At 44.5% G+C, this 16410-nt stretch overlaps 1 protein-coding gene and 1 long non-coding RNA gene across 6 annotated transcripts in view; one reads left to right on the forward strand and one right to left on the reverse strand.

Moving 5' to 3' along the window:
• Positions 1-1109: 1109 nt before the first annotated feature.
• Positions 1110-9025, reverse strand: LOC147995759 (uncharacterized). Its single transcript, XR_015683921.1, has 3 exons — positions 8978-9025; positions 5942-6109; positions 1110-1338 (listed from the first exon to the last, which is right to left on the reverse strand). It is a non-coding gene; the product is annotated as an uncharacterized LOC147995759 (long non-coding RNA).
• Positions 9026-9115: 90 nt separating this feature from the next.
• Positions 9116-16410, forward strand: part of Ttll9 (tubulin tyrosine ligase like 9) — a 46468-nt gene continuing 39173 nt past the window's right edge. For 4 of the 5 annotated variants that reach the window (XR_015682999.1, XM_087652292.1, XM_087652290.1 and 1 more), the window contains exon 1: positions 9116-9178. Coding sequence is in view for 4 of the 5 variants with exons in the window: in XM_087652292.1 (XP_087508418.1) it covers positions 9164-9178 (15 nt within the window). In the remaining variant the exon portion in view is untranslated. The remainder of the gene's footprint in view (positions 9179-16410) is intronic. The other variant, NM_001014051.1, reaches the window with a different exon arrangement.

Consider the following 16410-nt stretch of genomic DNA (forward strand, 5'->3'; position numbering starts at 1 on the left):
CCTGATTTCTTTTTTTTTTTTTCCGGAGCTGGGGACCGAAGCCAGGGCCTTGCGCTTCCTAGGCAAGCGCTCTACCACTGAGCTAAATCCTCAACCCCGCGATGCCTGATTTCAAAACCAAACACAGTGATTCTGGGGGTGTTTCTTGGCTTTAAATCTCCAGCACACACTCTGTGTGAGCATTCTGTCAGGCACTCACCACCCACAGACTCTACCTGAGACACCTTAGCCCAGACTTGAGACTCTGGTGTTGTGAACTACAGTGTTTCACTGTACAACTTTCTTCTAGCTATGGGGGTGGGGGACTCAATGTTTTCCTGCCCCCGATCCTCAGCCTGTGTCAATATCTTCCCATTTCGTCATATTGAAATGTTTGGTATTGTGTTGCTGTTTTAGATGCTGTTGTGTTGCTGAGTTCAATTTCCTAAAACATTATTAAGTGAATGTAGGGTCAGGATTAGGGCGGAATTTTCAACACCTTCTGACATTTGTGCTGTATATTTATGCAAAGTGGCATTCCCAGCATTGACGGTTACAAAACTAAAATATCAGCCCTGAAGAATGCCCCGCAGTATCAAATATTCAGCCGAGATTTAGTTCTTTATGCAGAAGGTAAGTAAGTACCTCATCATCTCATTGGGATGCAAACTTGCTAGAGCCTTTACATATGTGATATTGTATGTAGATGAAAAGTTATCTTAAAATAAATTCTCTTCTCATTCATTATCAGTAAATGTTTGGTTTGCACATCTCTTTTATACACATACATACCGAGGGGTTATTTTGAAGTTACATGAAAAGGGGCTGGATACAGTTCAGCTGGTAGCGTTTACCTAACATTCATGAACCCTGGGTTTTGAACCCCAGCATTCCTGTAACTTCTTGTCATCTAGCACTTGGGAGGCAGAGGTGGGAGGATCAGAAGAGCAAGTTTGAGGCTAGCCTGGGCTACAAGAAACCTTGTCTCGAAAACAAAACAAACCCAAAAAAGGATGGAGATCACAAATGGAAAAAGAAGCCTTGGCCGAATTCCCTCCCACGAAGTACAAAATGTGTGCATGTTTAAATTGAATCTTTTTAGTATTTACATGAAAATAGTAGATGCAAATTAATCGTTGATCATATTTTGATTTAATTCAGTATATTCAGATCCTGATCATTTTAGCTTTTGGCCAATGTTTAGAGATGGGTGATGATGAGTCTTATGATCTTTCCATGGCATTGTCTTCAAAACTCCGTGTGTGGCTTCTACTTCTGACAAACCTCAACTCAGACCATGTGTGAAGCAGATGCTGGTAGCCTTAGGTGCCCAGTGTCAGCATAGCACACATCCCGGATCTGGGCGAGAAGGCAAAGGAAAACGACTAACAAATAATTCATTTACCAAAGGTCGAGGGTGACCACCAAGAGAACAGAGCAGGGTGGTGGAGAAAACCTGGGCAGTTGAGCTGAGAGCTGGCAGAGCCCCTGCAAGAGTGGAGGAGGACAGAGGACAGCATTGCAGAGGCCTGCCCTGGGAGTGTGGCTTGTGGGCCAAGCAGACACAGCTGAAGCAGAGGGAGCTGAGGCAGGGGCATGAGACAGGCTGAAGAGTGCTGCAGTCAGGGCGCCTGCTCAAAGGACCCTCCATGGCACAAGTAGGCTTAACATAGGTTTCTCCTCCATGGGATAGAAAGCCAAAGGGAAACTTTAACCAAGGACCCATGGCATCTGGTGTAAGCATTTACGTCCCTCACTATGTTCCCCTCACTGAAATCATCAAGGAGGCTACTGCAGCTGGGCAGGTGGAAGATGAAGGCAACTTGTGGGTGGAGCAGACAAAGAGGCTGCAAGGAAGGGGGGGCGCTCCCTGTGTGTGAATATCTAGGAGTGTGGCAGAGGATACGCAGACAGAGGTGGGTGGGGAAGGAAGGGACTCCTAGGTTCCCTGACTTGAAAAATCATTATCTCTGCCACGGAAAGGAAAACATCAATAATTCAACGTGTGGTTATTGGATGTCGTCATAGGTGGAACGTCACACCAAAGATACGCTGATGTTGACATGAGTCTCCAGAAGGCCTGGTCCCTGAAGGTAAAGAAAAATATTCCTCTCTTCAGGCTCCAGATCCCCTGCTGCTAGGAGTCTCAGCCAGGGTCACCTCCAATGACTCCCTGGAGTCTCCCCTACCTTAGAGCTTCCCCCCACCAGTTTCTGTTTTCTTCCTCAGCCCTCCCGCCTATCCCACCCAGCTTCCTCCCTTCTTCTACTTCAAGTATTTATTTATTTCCCCTCTGAGTGAGATTCAAGCTTTCTCCCTTAGACCCTCCTTGTTACTTAGCGTCTTTAGTCTGTGGGTTGTAGCGTGGTTATCCTGCACTTTATGGCTAGTATCCACCTATAAGTGAGCACATACCGTGCATGTCTTTCTGGTCTGGGTTACCTCACTCAGAATGATTTTCCTAGTTCCATCCATTAGCCTGCAAATTTCATGATGTCCTTGTTTTTTTTTGTTGTTTTTTTTTTCTTTTTTCTTTTTTTCGGAGCTGGGGACCGAACCCAGGGCCTTGCGCTTCCTAGGCAAGCGCTCTACCACTGAGCTAAATCCCCAACCCCCCTTGTTTTTTAAATAGCTGGGTAGTATTCCGCTGTGTAAATGTACCGTATGTTCTTCATCCATTCTTGAGGGACATCTAGATTGTTTCCAGTTCCTGGCGATTGTGAATAGAACTGCTATGAGCACAGTTGAGCAAATGTTCTTATGATATGGTGACACATCTTTTGCGTATATGCCCAGGGGTGGTATAGCTGGGTCTTGAGACAGATCTATTCCCAATTTTCTGAGAAACTGACAAATTGCTTTTCAAAGTGGTTGCACAAGTTTGCATGGCTACCAGCAATGGAGAAGTGTCCCCTTGTTCCCTGTCCTCCTCCTGCAGCCAGGCAGGTCTTTCAGTGGAGGGAGGGGGACAGCAATCTAACCATAAAACCTTCCATCCCCAAATTTCCCTGCCTACAAGGAGTGCAAGGACAAAGATGGAGCCGAGATTGAGGGAATGGCCAACCAGTGAGGGACAAAACCGAGACCCATCCCATGGGAGAGGGCTAACCCCTGACACTATTAATGATATTCTGCTACGATTACAGACAGTTATGCTAGCATAACTGTCTCCTGAGAGGCTTCATCCATTAGTTGATGGAAACAGATGCAGAGACCCACAGCTAAACAAGGCAGAGCTCAGGGAGTCTTGTGGAAGAGTGAGGGTGGGGTGGGGGATGAGGGAGCTGGGGTGTCAAAGACACCACAAGAAGACCTACAGAGTAAACGAAGCTGGCTCACGGCAGGGGGGGGGCGGCTCACAGAGACTGAACACCAACCAAAGAGCACGCAGGGACTGGACCTAGGCCCCTTACACATGTGAGGCAGATGTAAAGCTTGTTATTCATATGGGTCCCCTAACATTGGGAGTGGGGGCTGTCTCTGTTATGGGCCTCTGGATCCCTTTCCCTTAGTGGGGCTGCCTTGTTGGGCCTCAGTGGGATAGGATGCGCTTAGTCCTGCTGTGACTTGATGTACCAGGATGGTGGGTACCCATGGGGGGGAGTTTAGAGGTGGGACTGTGAGGAGAGGAGGGAGGAAGTGCTTCGATCACGTTGTAAAGTGAATAAATAAACAAATAAATGGGGGGGATGCTAATAAATGGGGTGTGAACGTGCAGACCTGTGATCACAGCATTCCGAAGATAGATGCAGGAGGAGCAGGAGTTCAAGTTCAGTCTAGGCTACCTTGTGAACTTGAGCCAGCCTAGACTATATGAAATCTTGCCTCAAACATACACAACCCAGGGGACAGAGGGCTGAGAGAACTGATAAAGTATCCTGGAGACAAGGTCAAGGTTGCATAGCAGAGCACTAAGAATTAGTCTGTGAACCTAGGCAGGAATGGTGCTGGAGTGTCCAGTGAAATCACCAGTCTAGTGTTTTCTTAGTTTATTTCATCTATAAAAGATCAGCCCCAGTAGCCCTTTGTGTCCCGACTTGGTACTTAGAGGGAATGGTCAAGTCACAGGAACAAGAGACCTCTACCAGGGTAAAAGCCCCGAGGAGAAAAATAAGGAAGTTATTAGACATCACACACTTAACAGCTATGAACTCTTTGCTCTGCAAGGGCTAGCAGAGCCCGACTTCCTTAAATAAATCATGAGGTGACTATTTTACAAAAAATTCTGCTAAAACATGGGTCTCCACGGAAACCAGTCCACGGCTCACCGTGGTAACGAAAATGCTTGTTCTCAAAGATGTCCACATGCTGATTGCTGTCAATGTGTGTTGTGTTATGTAGGATGGGGGGAGATTAAGGCTGGAGGCGGATTAAAGGCATTGATTAACTGGCGTGAGGTGGAATGGTGCTGGAGTGTCCAGTGAAATCGCCAGTCTAGTGTTCTCCCAGGTGACAGGGAAGGTGACTGGGTTAGAGGGACATAGCACATAATAGGAGTGAAGGTGGGCAGGAACAGAGTGGTAAGTGAACTCTTATTTCTGGGCTTTTTTTTTACATTAAGAGGTCAATAGAGCATCTATCTCAGGGCAGGCTAGATTCCTTGAAAAGATTCAAAACAAGTTTAAAAGATAAACTGATGTCTTTGGAAACTTACAGGTAGCTGACCTTGGAAGGTGACAGATGGGCGAGGGAGAATCTCTAATAAGAGCGGGGAGGAAGTGGTGGGGAGGGACCCAGGTGTGTCACCCTCCAACATATTTCCTTAGGGTGGAGGTTGCTTAGCTCACACACGAGAGACTTCAGGAGCTGCTGGTGTAAACTTTAAGGAAGCAGAATTATTTCATTATGGTTACCAGAGAGAAATCGGCCATGTGGACACCTTAATTCATCCAGTGAGACCCATTCCAGGCTTCTTCCCAGAACCTTAAGATAACACGTTCATGGGATGTCTAGGTTACCAAGTGTGTGGGAACTATAAGTAGCAATCAGAAAGTTTCTATTGCTGTTAGGAGAAATCAATCATCCCACAGTCTGGTGGCGTCCGCTGTGCTCTTCAGTACGTTGCTTCAAGTCTATGAGCCTCATCTTCTTTATCAACAAATGGGAAGGCATTGAAAAAGACTCTAGGTTTGGGGGTTGGGGATTTAGCTCAGTGGTAGAGCGCTTGCCTAGGAAGCGCAAGACCCTGGGTTCGGTCCCCAGCTCCGGAAAAAAAAAAAAAAAAACAAAAAAAAAAAAAGACTCTAGGTTTGTAGTGTGAGTAGATGAGATGGCTTATTTAAAGCACCCAGTGGAGACCCTAGCACACGGGAGATTATGAGCCTTGTCGTGGAGCCCTGGACAAGTCTTAGGTGTTAGAGCACCCATTCCAGACACTTATAAATAGGTCATGCCCCCTTGCTACCTCACACCCTCTACAAACGTGCAACTGCTGGAGCTGGCTGGCAAGGTGGCCTGTGACCCCGCAGTCTCTCCCACCACCATGCCCTTTGGGGGGACAGTCCGGCTACTTGATGGCAAGCATGTACCATAGACTATTAATTAACCATGTCTGCTGACTCCCAGCCTGGGACCTTCTGCTTACCCTGGAAACCTTAACGTGTGTGTGGGCACCCTCTTTGCCTGGTACCGAAGACACCCCCACACTTCCATGTCCTTAACAAAACTGTCTCTTAAAGGGCAGTTTGTCTCAGCTCCTCTCTCTCCAAACCAAACCATTGCATCTCCCTCCTGACTGGAGCTTCTGGGTCACTCTCAGCGTGTCCAAGTCAACCAGCAGCATATAAAGATTTCTATCTCAGGCCTCACCAACACGTGGCCTTTCAATGACATCAGTGTGATTTCATTGTTTTTATCTTTTATGTGTAATTTCCATTTAATTTTCCCCAGAAGGTGGTTTTTCTGTCCTTAAGAATCCAGCTGTTGGGGCTGGAGAGAGGGCCCAGGAGTTAAGAGCACTCACTGATCTTGCAGAGGATCCAGGTTTGGTTCCGTGCACCCACATGGCAGCTCACAGCCACTTGTAACTCCAGTTCCAGGAGATCCAACACCCTCTTCTGGACTTTACGGATATCTGAATTCACACATGCACATACTCCCACCACACGTACGAATAACTAAAACTAAATTCCTTTAAAAAAAAAAAAGAGAGAGAGAGAGAATTCATCTCTTTACATGAACTTTGGTGGCAGTTGTTGGGGTAGCATCAGCGGGTCTAAATTGGGGTGGGGATTTGGTCATTCTGGACTTCACAAGGTAGATTCATGAGCACCTTGTGAACAGCGAACCATGCAATGCAGCCTTAGAGGTCTTGGGAGTACAAAAGCATGGAAGTCACTTGCTTTGGAAATGTCCCCAACAGCAGCAGCCTCAGTTAATCTCCAAAGGACAAATTTCTTTAATGGCATTGACTTTGAGTATGCACAAGTCCAGTAAATGAAGCCATTATTCTACACAGGTTCCTTCCTAGTATGGGTTCTCTCGGGAGCCAGGACCTGAAGCTGCTTTTATTTTTTTTTTAAGATTTATTTTATTTATTATATATGAGTACACTGCTACTGTCTTCAGACACACCAGTAGAGGGCATCAGATCTCATTACAGATGGTTGTGAGCCACCATGTGGTTGCTGGGATTTGAACTCAGGACCTCTGGAAGAGCAGTCGGTGCTCTTAACCACTGAGCCATCTCTGCAGCCCGAAGCTGCTTTTATTTTGTGCAACTGATATATTTAAAATCCTAATCTATAATTCTGTTAATTCTCAGATGGTTTGTAGTTAGAGTTGTCTTTCCTTCCTTCTTTTATTCCTTTACCCTCCCTTCCCTCCTCTCTTGTCTATCTCCCTCCCTCCTTCATCTTTTCCAGACAAGGTCTCAGTAGATAGCCTGGAACTCAATGTATAGCCAGGCTGTATTCAAATGTGCAGTAATCCGCCTGTTTCTGCTCCTCAAGTGCTAGGATCCCAAGTGTGCACCCCCTGCTCAGCAGATTTGAATTTTTTTCTGCAGAAAATTCCCTACCTTGGTGTGTGATATCGTCATCTTGACAGGATCTAGAACCACTAGGGAGGCAATCTCTGGGTTACCCGTGAGAAATTTTCTTCTTCTTTTTTTAAAAAGATTTATTTATTTATTATATATGAGTACACTGAAGAGGGCTTCAGATCCCATTACAGATGGTTGTGAGCCACCATGTGGTTGCTGGGAATTGAACTCAGGACCTCTGGAAGAGCAGTCAGTGCTCTTAACCACTGAGCCATCTTTCCAAGCTGAGGAATTTTCTATATTGAGTTAATTGACGTACTAAGACTCATCTGAAAACCACACAACCTATGACCTTCTGTGTGTCTTCTTTCCCTTAGCATATCATTCAGGTTCAACCACACCCGCGTCAGTGTGTCTCAGTCCACCCTGCCTCTTTATGGCTGAGTAACATTTGATTATATGTATCTACTGTAACTAATTTGTCTCTCAATGGACATTCAGGTTGTTTCCATTTTGGGGACCTTGTGAATCTTGCTATTGTGAATATGTGTGCATAAATATTTGAGTACTTGTTCTTAATTATCTCGGACATATATTTAGTTTGGGGCTTTGTATTCTACTCTCGCAGTTGGTAACTATCCATTTAATTGATATTTTCTCATTCATTCATGCAGCCACTGGGCAGTGTTAGCCAGCTGTCAAACGCTAGGCACAGTGGAAAATACATAAGTAGTCTTTTTTTTTCCTTTCTAGGTGCTTATGGGAGGAGATACTACAGATTTAGAGGATTTTTTTTTCCAGAATGGAATAATAGACAGCTGGAGAAGTTCTGAGACAAAGTGCAAGCTGAGGTTAGGGCAGAGGGGTGAGGAGAGCTGTCAGTAAGGGGACCCTGTGACAGGTGGACTTCAGAAAGTGGGGATGGGAAGCAACGCCAAATTGTCAACTGAAACAGGTTGGAGACTACATGGGAAGAACAGGGTCACAGAGTGGGCGGATGAGCTTAGGAAGGCTGCCAGTGGGTGTGTGTGTGGGGGGAGGGGTGTGGTGGAAAGTGTGTTCCAAGTGGTCAGGCATGATGCTACAGCAGGCACGGGGTGAGCGCTGGCAAACAATTGATACTTAAGGGTTATTATTATTGCCTGGCTAGTGGCATAGGCCTTTGATCCCAGCACCTGGGAAGTGGAGGTGGAGGCAGAGGAAGACCTCTGAGTTTGAGGCCAGCACGGTTGACAAAGTGTATTCCAGGACAGCCAGTGCTACACTATTAGACCCTGCCTTACAAAAAAAAAAAAAAAAAAAAAAAGGGTATTATTCCCTGTGTGGGATGTAGCTCAATTGTACAGTGCTTGCCTATTATACAGGAGGCCCTAGGTCAATCCCTAGCACAACAATGCAAAAACAGAGTTTTTATTGTAAATTGTAACTAGCTTATTTCTGTTTTTGAGGCAGGGTTTTATATCATACTGGCTGGCCTTAAACTCACTTTCTATCCAAGGATGCCTTTGAATCCTTCGGCCTTTACTTCCCAAGCAAATGCCACTTTGCTCGGTTGCTTAAAAGGTAGAGAAAGTTATAGAGCCAGATGTAGAGGTGTGGTGGAGGGAAGGGTATAGGAGTTCGAGGTCATCCTCGGCCTTGAAGTGAGTTTGAGGAGTGCCTGAGTAACGTGAGACCCTGTTTCAAACAACAACCCAAATGAAGAAAAAGAAAGAGAAAGAGAGGGGGAGAGAATATTAATAATATTAATGTTTCACGGGGAGACCAAATAAAGGTGACCCGGTGAGGAAACGTCCTTCAGTTAGATTAGAGGACTGCAGTTTTGTTTTGTTTTGTTTTCTTGCTTGCTTTTGTTTTTGTTTTGAAACGTGACCATTTTTCAAATGCAGTGCTTTTAAATGGGCGGGGAAGTAGAGCTGGAAGCAGAATAGTAAGTGCTATGGCGGGCAGCCAGCCAAGTGTACCCCAACGTTGGGAAGTGGCACCAAGAGAGAAAGATTGAGGCAGTCAACTGACCTGGGCAACACTTCCAAGAGCCATGGGTCTGAGGGAACCAATATATACGGCCTAAAGGCGAGTCATTCAAACAGATTGCTATTATCCAATCAGATTGGAGGATCCGGACACCTCCTTTTGTTGCCGTGGCAACGAGACGCCCAAGCTTTCTAGGGCGCCCGTGGCGGTTTGGTTTGGGCCCGAGTCATGTCGCGACAGAAGGTAGGACTTAAACAATCCGATGATTTCGATTGTTCTTAGAGGGAAGGAAACCGCGGAGGGATTCAGAAGGGGAAGGTTGGGTGCAGTTATTAGAGGGAATTAAAAAAAAAAAAAAAAAAAAAAAAAAAGAACACTCTGGACTCTCCTAGGACTGCAATTCCCGACATGCCGTGCGCCACATAAACATGCTCCGCGAGAGCGCTGTACTGGCGGGAATTTACTGAGTGTAGATTCTAAACTGAACCTAGCCATTTCTGGGCCCCCTAGATACTTTCCTGACTTAGAGAAGCCATTAGAGATTCTTTCATCCCCGTTTGCCTGTCCGTCTGTCGGTTCGTCGGTCTGCCTGTCTGCCCATCCATCCATCCACCCATCCACCCAAAAAGTTCTGCTGTGGCTTCTCCAAGCCCAGTGCTCTTTGAATCTCAAATGAGACTGGAACGGACAAGCCAACTCTGATTTTAAGACCAGGAAAAATGAATTCTAAAGAAGGAAAATGAGTCTCCTTAGAACCCAACATTCTGGCCCCAACCTGCTTCTTATCTTGTGCTTCAACTCTTCAGAGTGCGGTGAATTTCCTCCTTTTACTAGGCTTCCTTATTCTGTCTAATGTTCTGTCTTTCCTTCTAGACTCCAGGGTCGACCAGCTCCCTGGTATTGTACCCCAGCACCAAGCACAGAGCTGGCACACACGTTTCACTACTGGGTGACTGACTGCTGTTAATCAAGTTAGCGAAACTAACTCCTCTGTTTCAATGCCTTCATCAGCAAATCCTTCTCTTTTAACTTTGTGAATTTATATTGAACTTATTCCCTCCACTTCCACTACCACTGGCTAAGTCATCATCATTCACTTCTTCTTCTTCTTCTTTTTTTTTTTTTTTTGGTTCTTTTTTTCGGAGCTGGGGACTGAACCCAGGGCCTTGCGCTTCCTAGGTAAGCTGCTATACCACTGAACTAAATCCCCAGCCCCCATCATTCACTTCTTAATTGAAGTAACACTCTTTGAATACACAGGCTGGGAAATATCTCACTGTTAAAATGTCATTAACAAAACCCAAACCAGCATCTACTGCAGTAACCCTTTCCATACAACCTGTTTCCTTTTGATACTGAACAACTAGGGCAACCCCATCTTGTTCTGACGCCATTTTGTGTTTGATTAGACAGTTCTCAGCCCTCTAAACCCATCCCCCATGGGATGTCTGTCTTGGCAACACATTTGAGATTTTCATGGCTTTGACCATGTGTAATGGTCCATGAATGACACCCCAAGCTCAAATAGTATATATTCTACAAAGAGTGTTTTATTCTGCAGAAGTCCAGCTTGCTGGGGTCTGCCCATTACCAAGATAGACAATCAAGTGAGCTTGCAGGCCTGATTTAAAGCACATTGGAATTCCAGGGTAGATGAGCTTTATCTTACTCTAGCTCTAGGCATTCCGGAACCATTATCCGGACATGAATGCTAGAGCCTGGGTTTTGTTTTTTTGTTTTATTTTTTTTTTTCTATTAGTAATCGACATGCTTGTCATTGCCTGGACTTAGCCAGTTCTTAGGCTTGGTCTTCTTAACTACTAATTTGAAGCCTGTCATGGAATCAGCCTAGCTGTCTCATGTGGTCCAGTTGTATTAACCAAAATAAAGTAAACTAAAGTAACTAGAAAGGATATGAGTAAAAAGCAATTGGCATGTTCTGTCTAAAATAATTACTATGCTCTTCCAGAAATGAGTGTTTTAAGGTTACTTTGACACTCATCTAATTTTGATGTAAATTATGGTCTTTATGGATGTGGTGGTTGAAAGTGCTTGGCCCAGAGAGTGGCACTATTAGGAGGTGTGTCCTCGTTGGAGGAAGTGTGTCACTGTTGGGGTGGGATTTGAGACCCTCCGCCTAGGCATGTGGGAGCCAACCTTCTCCTGTCTGCCTTTGGATGAAGGTGTAGAAACCTCAGTTCCCTCAGAGCCATGACTGACTGGATGCTGCCATGCTTCTTCCCTTGATGATAATGGGCTGGATCTGTGAACCTGTAAGCCAGTCTTAAATGTTTTTTATAAGAGTTGCCTTGGTCATGGTGTCTGTTCACAGCAGTAAAACCCTAACTAAGACAGAAATTGGTACCAGGGACTGGGGTATTGCTGCGATAGACCTGAACCATGCTTTTGTTTGGAAGAATGTGGATTTGGGAACTTTGGATTTGGAAAGCCGTGGAATGCTTTAAGTGGAGTTTAATGGGCTCTCCTAGTAGGACTATGGTAGACTTTGTTGCTGAGGGTGATTTGAACTGTGGAAGCCCTGGCTCTAGAGGCGTCAGAGGAAAAGAAGTTTAGTATGTGGCCGAGAGTCTGTTCTTGTGTTATTTTGGTGAAGAACGTGGCTGCTTTTTGCCCTTGTCTGAAGAGTCTGCCTGAGACTAAGGTGAAGTGAGTAAAATTAATCGCATTGACAAAGGTCTCAAAACATACCAGTTTAGACTCTGCTGTGGTTTAGTTTCATGAAGAGCATTTTGATAAAGCAGAGCACGTTGAAAAAGGAAAAAGTACAAAATGTGTGATTCAAGTAATAAAGGGGCACCAGGAAGTGCATGGAGCTGAATCCTGTGTTCAAGGAGATAAACAGATGGTGACCTCAGGGCAGGATCCTGCCCAGTTAAGTTTATTGTTTATGCGGTTGCATTTGAACAGGAATATTATGTTAGGTATCATCACCTGGTTTTTGTTTTTATTTGGACTTTTAATCTGGAATGAACTACAATCCAGAAATGGAGAGCACGCTTGTGATCCAGATCTTGAGGCTGGAAGACACAGGCTTTTATCCAGATCTTGAGGAATAGTGGCCATGAAAAGCTTTGGCCCAGGCATAGTGGTACACACCTTTAATCCCAGGAGACAGAGGCAAGTAGATCTCTGAGTCGAAGGCCAGCCTGGAATAGAGCAAATTCTAGGTGAAGAAAAGCTTAAGTCCAGGTGTGGTGGTACATGCCTTTGATCCCAGCATTCAAGACAGAGCCATGCGCTTCTCTGAGTTCAAGGTCAGTCTACAGAGCAAGTTCCAGGATAGCCACGCTTAGGCAGAGAGAGTTGGAAAGCAGAAAGCCAGTGATAATGTAGTAGAACAAGGGGGCCATGTTCCAGCTCTAGCAAGCAGCAGAACTCAGCAGCTTGGGTCATGTAGCCACTAGAGTGGCCATTAGAGTGAAAAAATAGAAGGGACTACTGGGACAATTGATGCTGGTTAGCTAGAGCTAAAGAAATTAGCAGTAATTAAGAAGAAACTAGCATCACTGATGTGAAATCTGGGAAGTGTTTTCTGAGAGCACAAAGAAGCTGTGTTCCAGAAATAGACAAGTTTGTACCTTGTGCTAAAGCCGGACTTGCTAATGTGTAACAATCACCCAAGGTATGAAGGGGTCTTGGAAAGCAGCTGAGACTTGGCACTGTGAGAGGTCAGAGAAGGCCACTGGTAAAGGTGCAGCCTCAGTTGCAGTTGATGGCTCAAACCGAAGAGGTCATGCAAAGGAGTTAAGGCTCGGCATCATGAAGACAGCTTATGAGAGGCTATTAGTGAAGCCTAGCTGAAGCAGAAGACCCCAGTGTATTGGAAATGCCAGTACCATGGAATGATCACCAAGAAGAGCAGCAGCAGTGGAGTGGATCAACCTGAACTCAGAGTCCTACAGAGGGACGAGCTGGAGAAGTGATGCCAACTCTTTGGAGGAGCCCAGAAGATCATGCATGGATCCCAGACATTGGAACAAGATGCTGTAATGTTGAAGTTGCCTTGGAGACTCCAAGATGTTCAAGATGCCAGAGCCAGGGGATATATGCTGAGGAAAGCTGCTAACAGAGAGTGGAACCAACCAAAGAGAATTGTGCAACACTCAACAAAAATGAAAGAAGTTGGAGATCTGAAGAGTGTTTTGACATCACACAAGAAGATGCAGAGCTTGGAGTTTGCCCAGCTGGTTTTTGGTTTTGTTTGGTCCAGTATTTACTATCATATTTTGAATGCTATTGTATATCCCAAATGATGCTTGAGGTATGTGATCTCTTTTTCATTTTGACTTTATATAGGATTACAGGTAAGTGATTGACTTTTAACATTGTTGAGACTGCTATAGACTATGGGGACTTTTGAAGTTGGACTAAATATATTTTTTTATTATGCTATGGGTAGGTATGGCCCCCGTAGACTCATGTATTTGTATATGCTTGGCGCAGGGAGTGGAACTATGAGGAGGTGTGGCCTTGTTGGAGTAACTGTGTCACTGTAGGCATTAACTTTAGTACCCTGGTCCTAGCTCCCTGGAAGTCTTCTCTTAGAGGCCTGCAGATGCAGATGTAGAACTCACAGTTCCCCCTGCACCACGCCTGCCTGGATGCTGCCATGCTTTCTCCTTGATGATAATGGACTGAACCTCTGAACCTGTGAGCCAGCCCCAATTAAATATTGTCCTTATAAGAGTCGCCTTGGTCATGGTGTCTGTTCACAGCAGTAAAGCCTTAACTAAGATACCTGGAGAGATAGCTTAGTGTTTTCTGTGAAAGAGTGAAGACCTCAATTAGAATGCCCAGAACCAAGATAAAGCTGGGAATGGGGGGTTGGGGATTTAGCTCAGTGGTAGAGCGCTTGCCTAGCAAGCGCAAGGCCCTGGGTTCGGTCCCCAGCTCCGAAAAAAAAAAAAAGAACCAAAAAAAAAAAAAAAAGCTGGGAATGGTAGCACACGTTCTGTAAGCCTAGTCCTCCTAGGAAGAGATGGGAGGTGTAGGCAGGGGAATCTCTGGGAGCTTGAGAGACAGCTTGCCTAGCATACAGGGCAATGAACAACAAAAGAGACCCTGTCTCAAACAAGGTGGAAGGCAAGCACTGGTAGGACTGTTCAGTGACCTCCACATATGCAGCAAGGTCATGTACCCTCTGTCTCTGTGTCTCTGTCTCTGTCTGGCTGTCTCTCTCACACAGTTCTTGTGGTGTCAGGCAGAAATAAATGTAAAACATCGCTGAAGAACTAGAACCTGATGACTCTGATGGGAAAATAACATAATTATCAGTGAAAGATGTTTTTAGTGACTTTCATAGTGTTTCCATAATTATGAAAGAAAAGATGCCTTAAGTAAAAAAATGTTTAAATAAAATACTGTTCATGATAAATCCTCAAGAAACTAGGGAACAGCAAACCATTTGCCCTTTTTGGTATAGGACAGTTATAAGAACCTATAGTAATATCATTGCTTAAAACAAATTTTTATTACTTTTTTAAAAAATTATGTAATGTGCTCCATGATACATATGGAGGTCAGAGGACAAGTTGCAGGAGTCCATTTTCTCTGTTCACCATGTGGGTCTCCAGGATTGAACTCAGATATTCAGTTAGTTGCAAGCACTTTATACACCGAGCCATCTTGCTAGCTTCAGCAACATCATTTTTAAAAGTTGAAACAGGAAATAACCCTCAAGGTCAAGTCACAAGTTAAGGATGCTTGCATTCAATACTTTTAGTCACCATGTATGAGGGTTTAGACACTGCAGTTGAGCAACGGAAGTAAATAAAAGACATAGATAATAGTTTTTTTGTGTGGATGCAATATAGGTTAGATTAGACCAGATTAAAAATAAAGAGAGATTTATTAGATGCTACACCTGGGCAGGTTCACCGTTCCCAAGCAATGTGACTGGGGAAATTGCGCACCCAGGCTAAGAAAGAGATGTTTTAGAGGTCTTAGGCAAGGGGTGATGTTGTGTCGGCCAGGAGCTGGGATTGTGTCCATGTATGGTCAAAAGCTGAGCCCCTGGGTGGGCACTCTTGTGTGAGGTTCTGGAAATGCAGATACAAGGGGTGATGACTGCAGTTTCTCAGTTTATGTGGGCAAGCAGGGGTTCCAGCCAAACAATAGATATCAAAAAGTAGGGAGTAAGTCTGCCTTTATTTATAGATAAGATGTATATACATAGAGAATACTAGGGAGTCCATAAGCTTCCTAATTGTTCAGCAAGGGTGCTGACTGCCGGTTACTACACATTAATTGGTTTTGCTTCTGCTTGTATCTATTTTCAATGGAACAAGCTAATCTAAGTCTATTGATTAGAAACCTTGTTACCTAGCAGGCCTGGTGGTCAGAAGTATGAACTGAGGTGTTGAGTTGACAAAAGCCATCTAGGAAAGACCATGGCAAGCGAGTGAGTTTCCTGGAGATGGCCACCATTTTGCGTGGCTACAATGGGTACACTCTGGAGAGGTGCAGCCCCAGAGGCTTCATCCCAGGATTGCTTCTCGCGGCTGATGTGCCTTTCCTGCCACTATTACATAGCCTATAGATTCCTGGGACTGATAGTCCACCCTACTGAGCAAATTTCCTGCAGATCAACATGAAGATAAACTTTAATAAATCAATGCTGTCTGGATGAATTAATGATTTTATAGAATTCCTAATTTGGGGGTTGGGGATTTAGCTCAGTGGTAGAGTGCTTGCCTAGCAAGCGCAAGGCCCTGGGTTCAGTCCCCAGCTCCGAAAAAAAGAAAAGAAAAAAAAAGAATTCCTAATTTGATTCAAATAATTTTAGGAAAAAAGTTTAAGGAGATGGTTTTAGTTGTTTTGCCAGAGAGATGTAATAAAGTTAGAATCAAGAATACAATGTACCTCCTCCTCATAGAATAGTAAGTAAAGGCTGCAGAATAAGGAATACCATGAGCTTTCATAAATTACACTAAGAAGAGAAATAGGCTTGGGACAGATTTGTGATCAAGGATTCATTGTAGGTCAGGTCCAAGGATGAAGCCACAGTGCGCTCTATAGTAAAGCAAGGCCATGTGAGACTGTTGCTTTGAACTTATAATGAGCTTACAGAATGAAACACTGCTCTGAACTTACTATCAGCATCTTTCTGTAACTCCCTTTTGTGTATCATTTTATCTGTGAGGTAATTTTATAAAGAACTTTTGTCTAAGAAAGTATAAGAAGGTCAGAGAGAAGGAATAAAGAGTGGCATTTGGGGCTCAGCCCCATCCACCAAATGTATATATTCATATGTCTGTCTGTCTATATGTATGTATATAGATATGTAGGTATATGCCTATGAATATGAATGAACACTTGCGGAATTGAGACCAGTGGTCAGGTTCAGCCAAAGTGTGCGAGTATGTGTGTATGTGGGTGTATGTCTATGTGTTGTGTGTGTGTGTGTGTGTGTGTGTGTGTGTGTGTGTGTGTGTGTGATTTTTTCTCTATCTTTT

This window comes from Rattus norvegicus, chromosome 3, assembly GCF_021556685.1.
Source record: "Rattus norvegicus strain SHRSP/BbbUtx chromosome 3, alternate assembly SHRSP_T2T, whole genome shotgun sequence".
Taxonomy (NCBI): domain Eukaryota; kingdom Metazoa; phylum Chordata; class Mammalia; order Rodentia; family Muridae; genus Rattus; species Rattus norvegicus.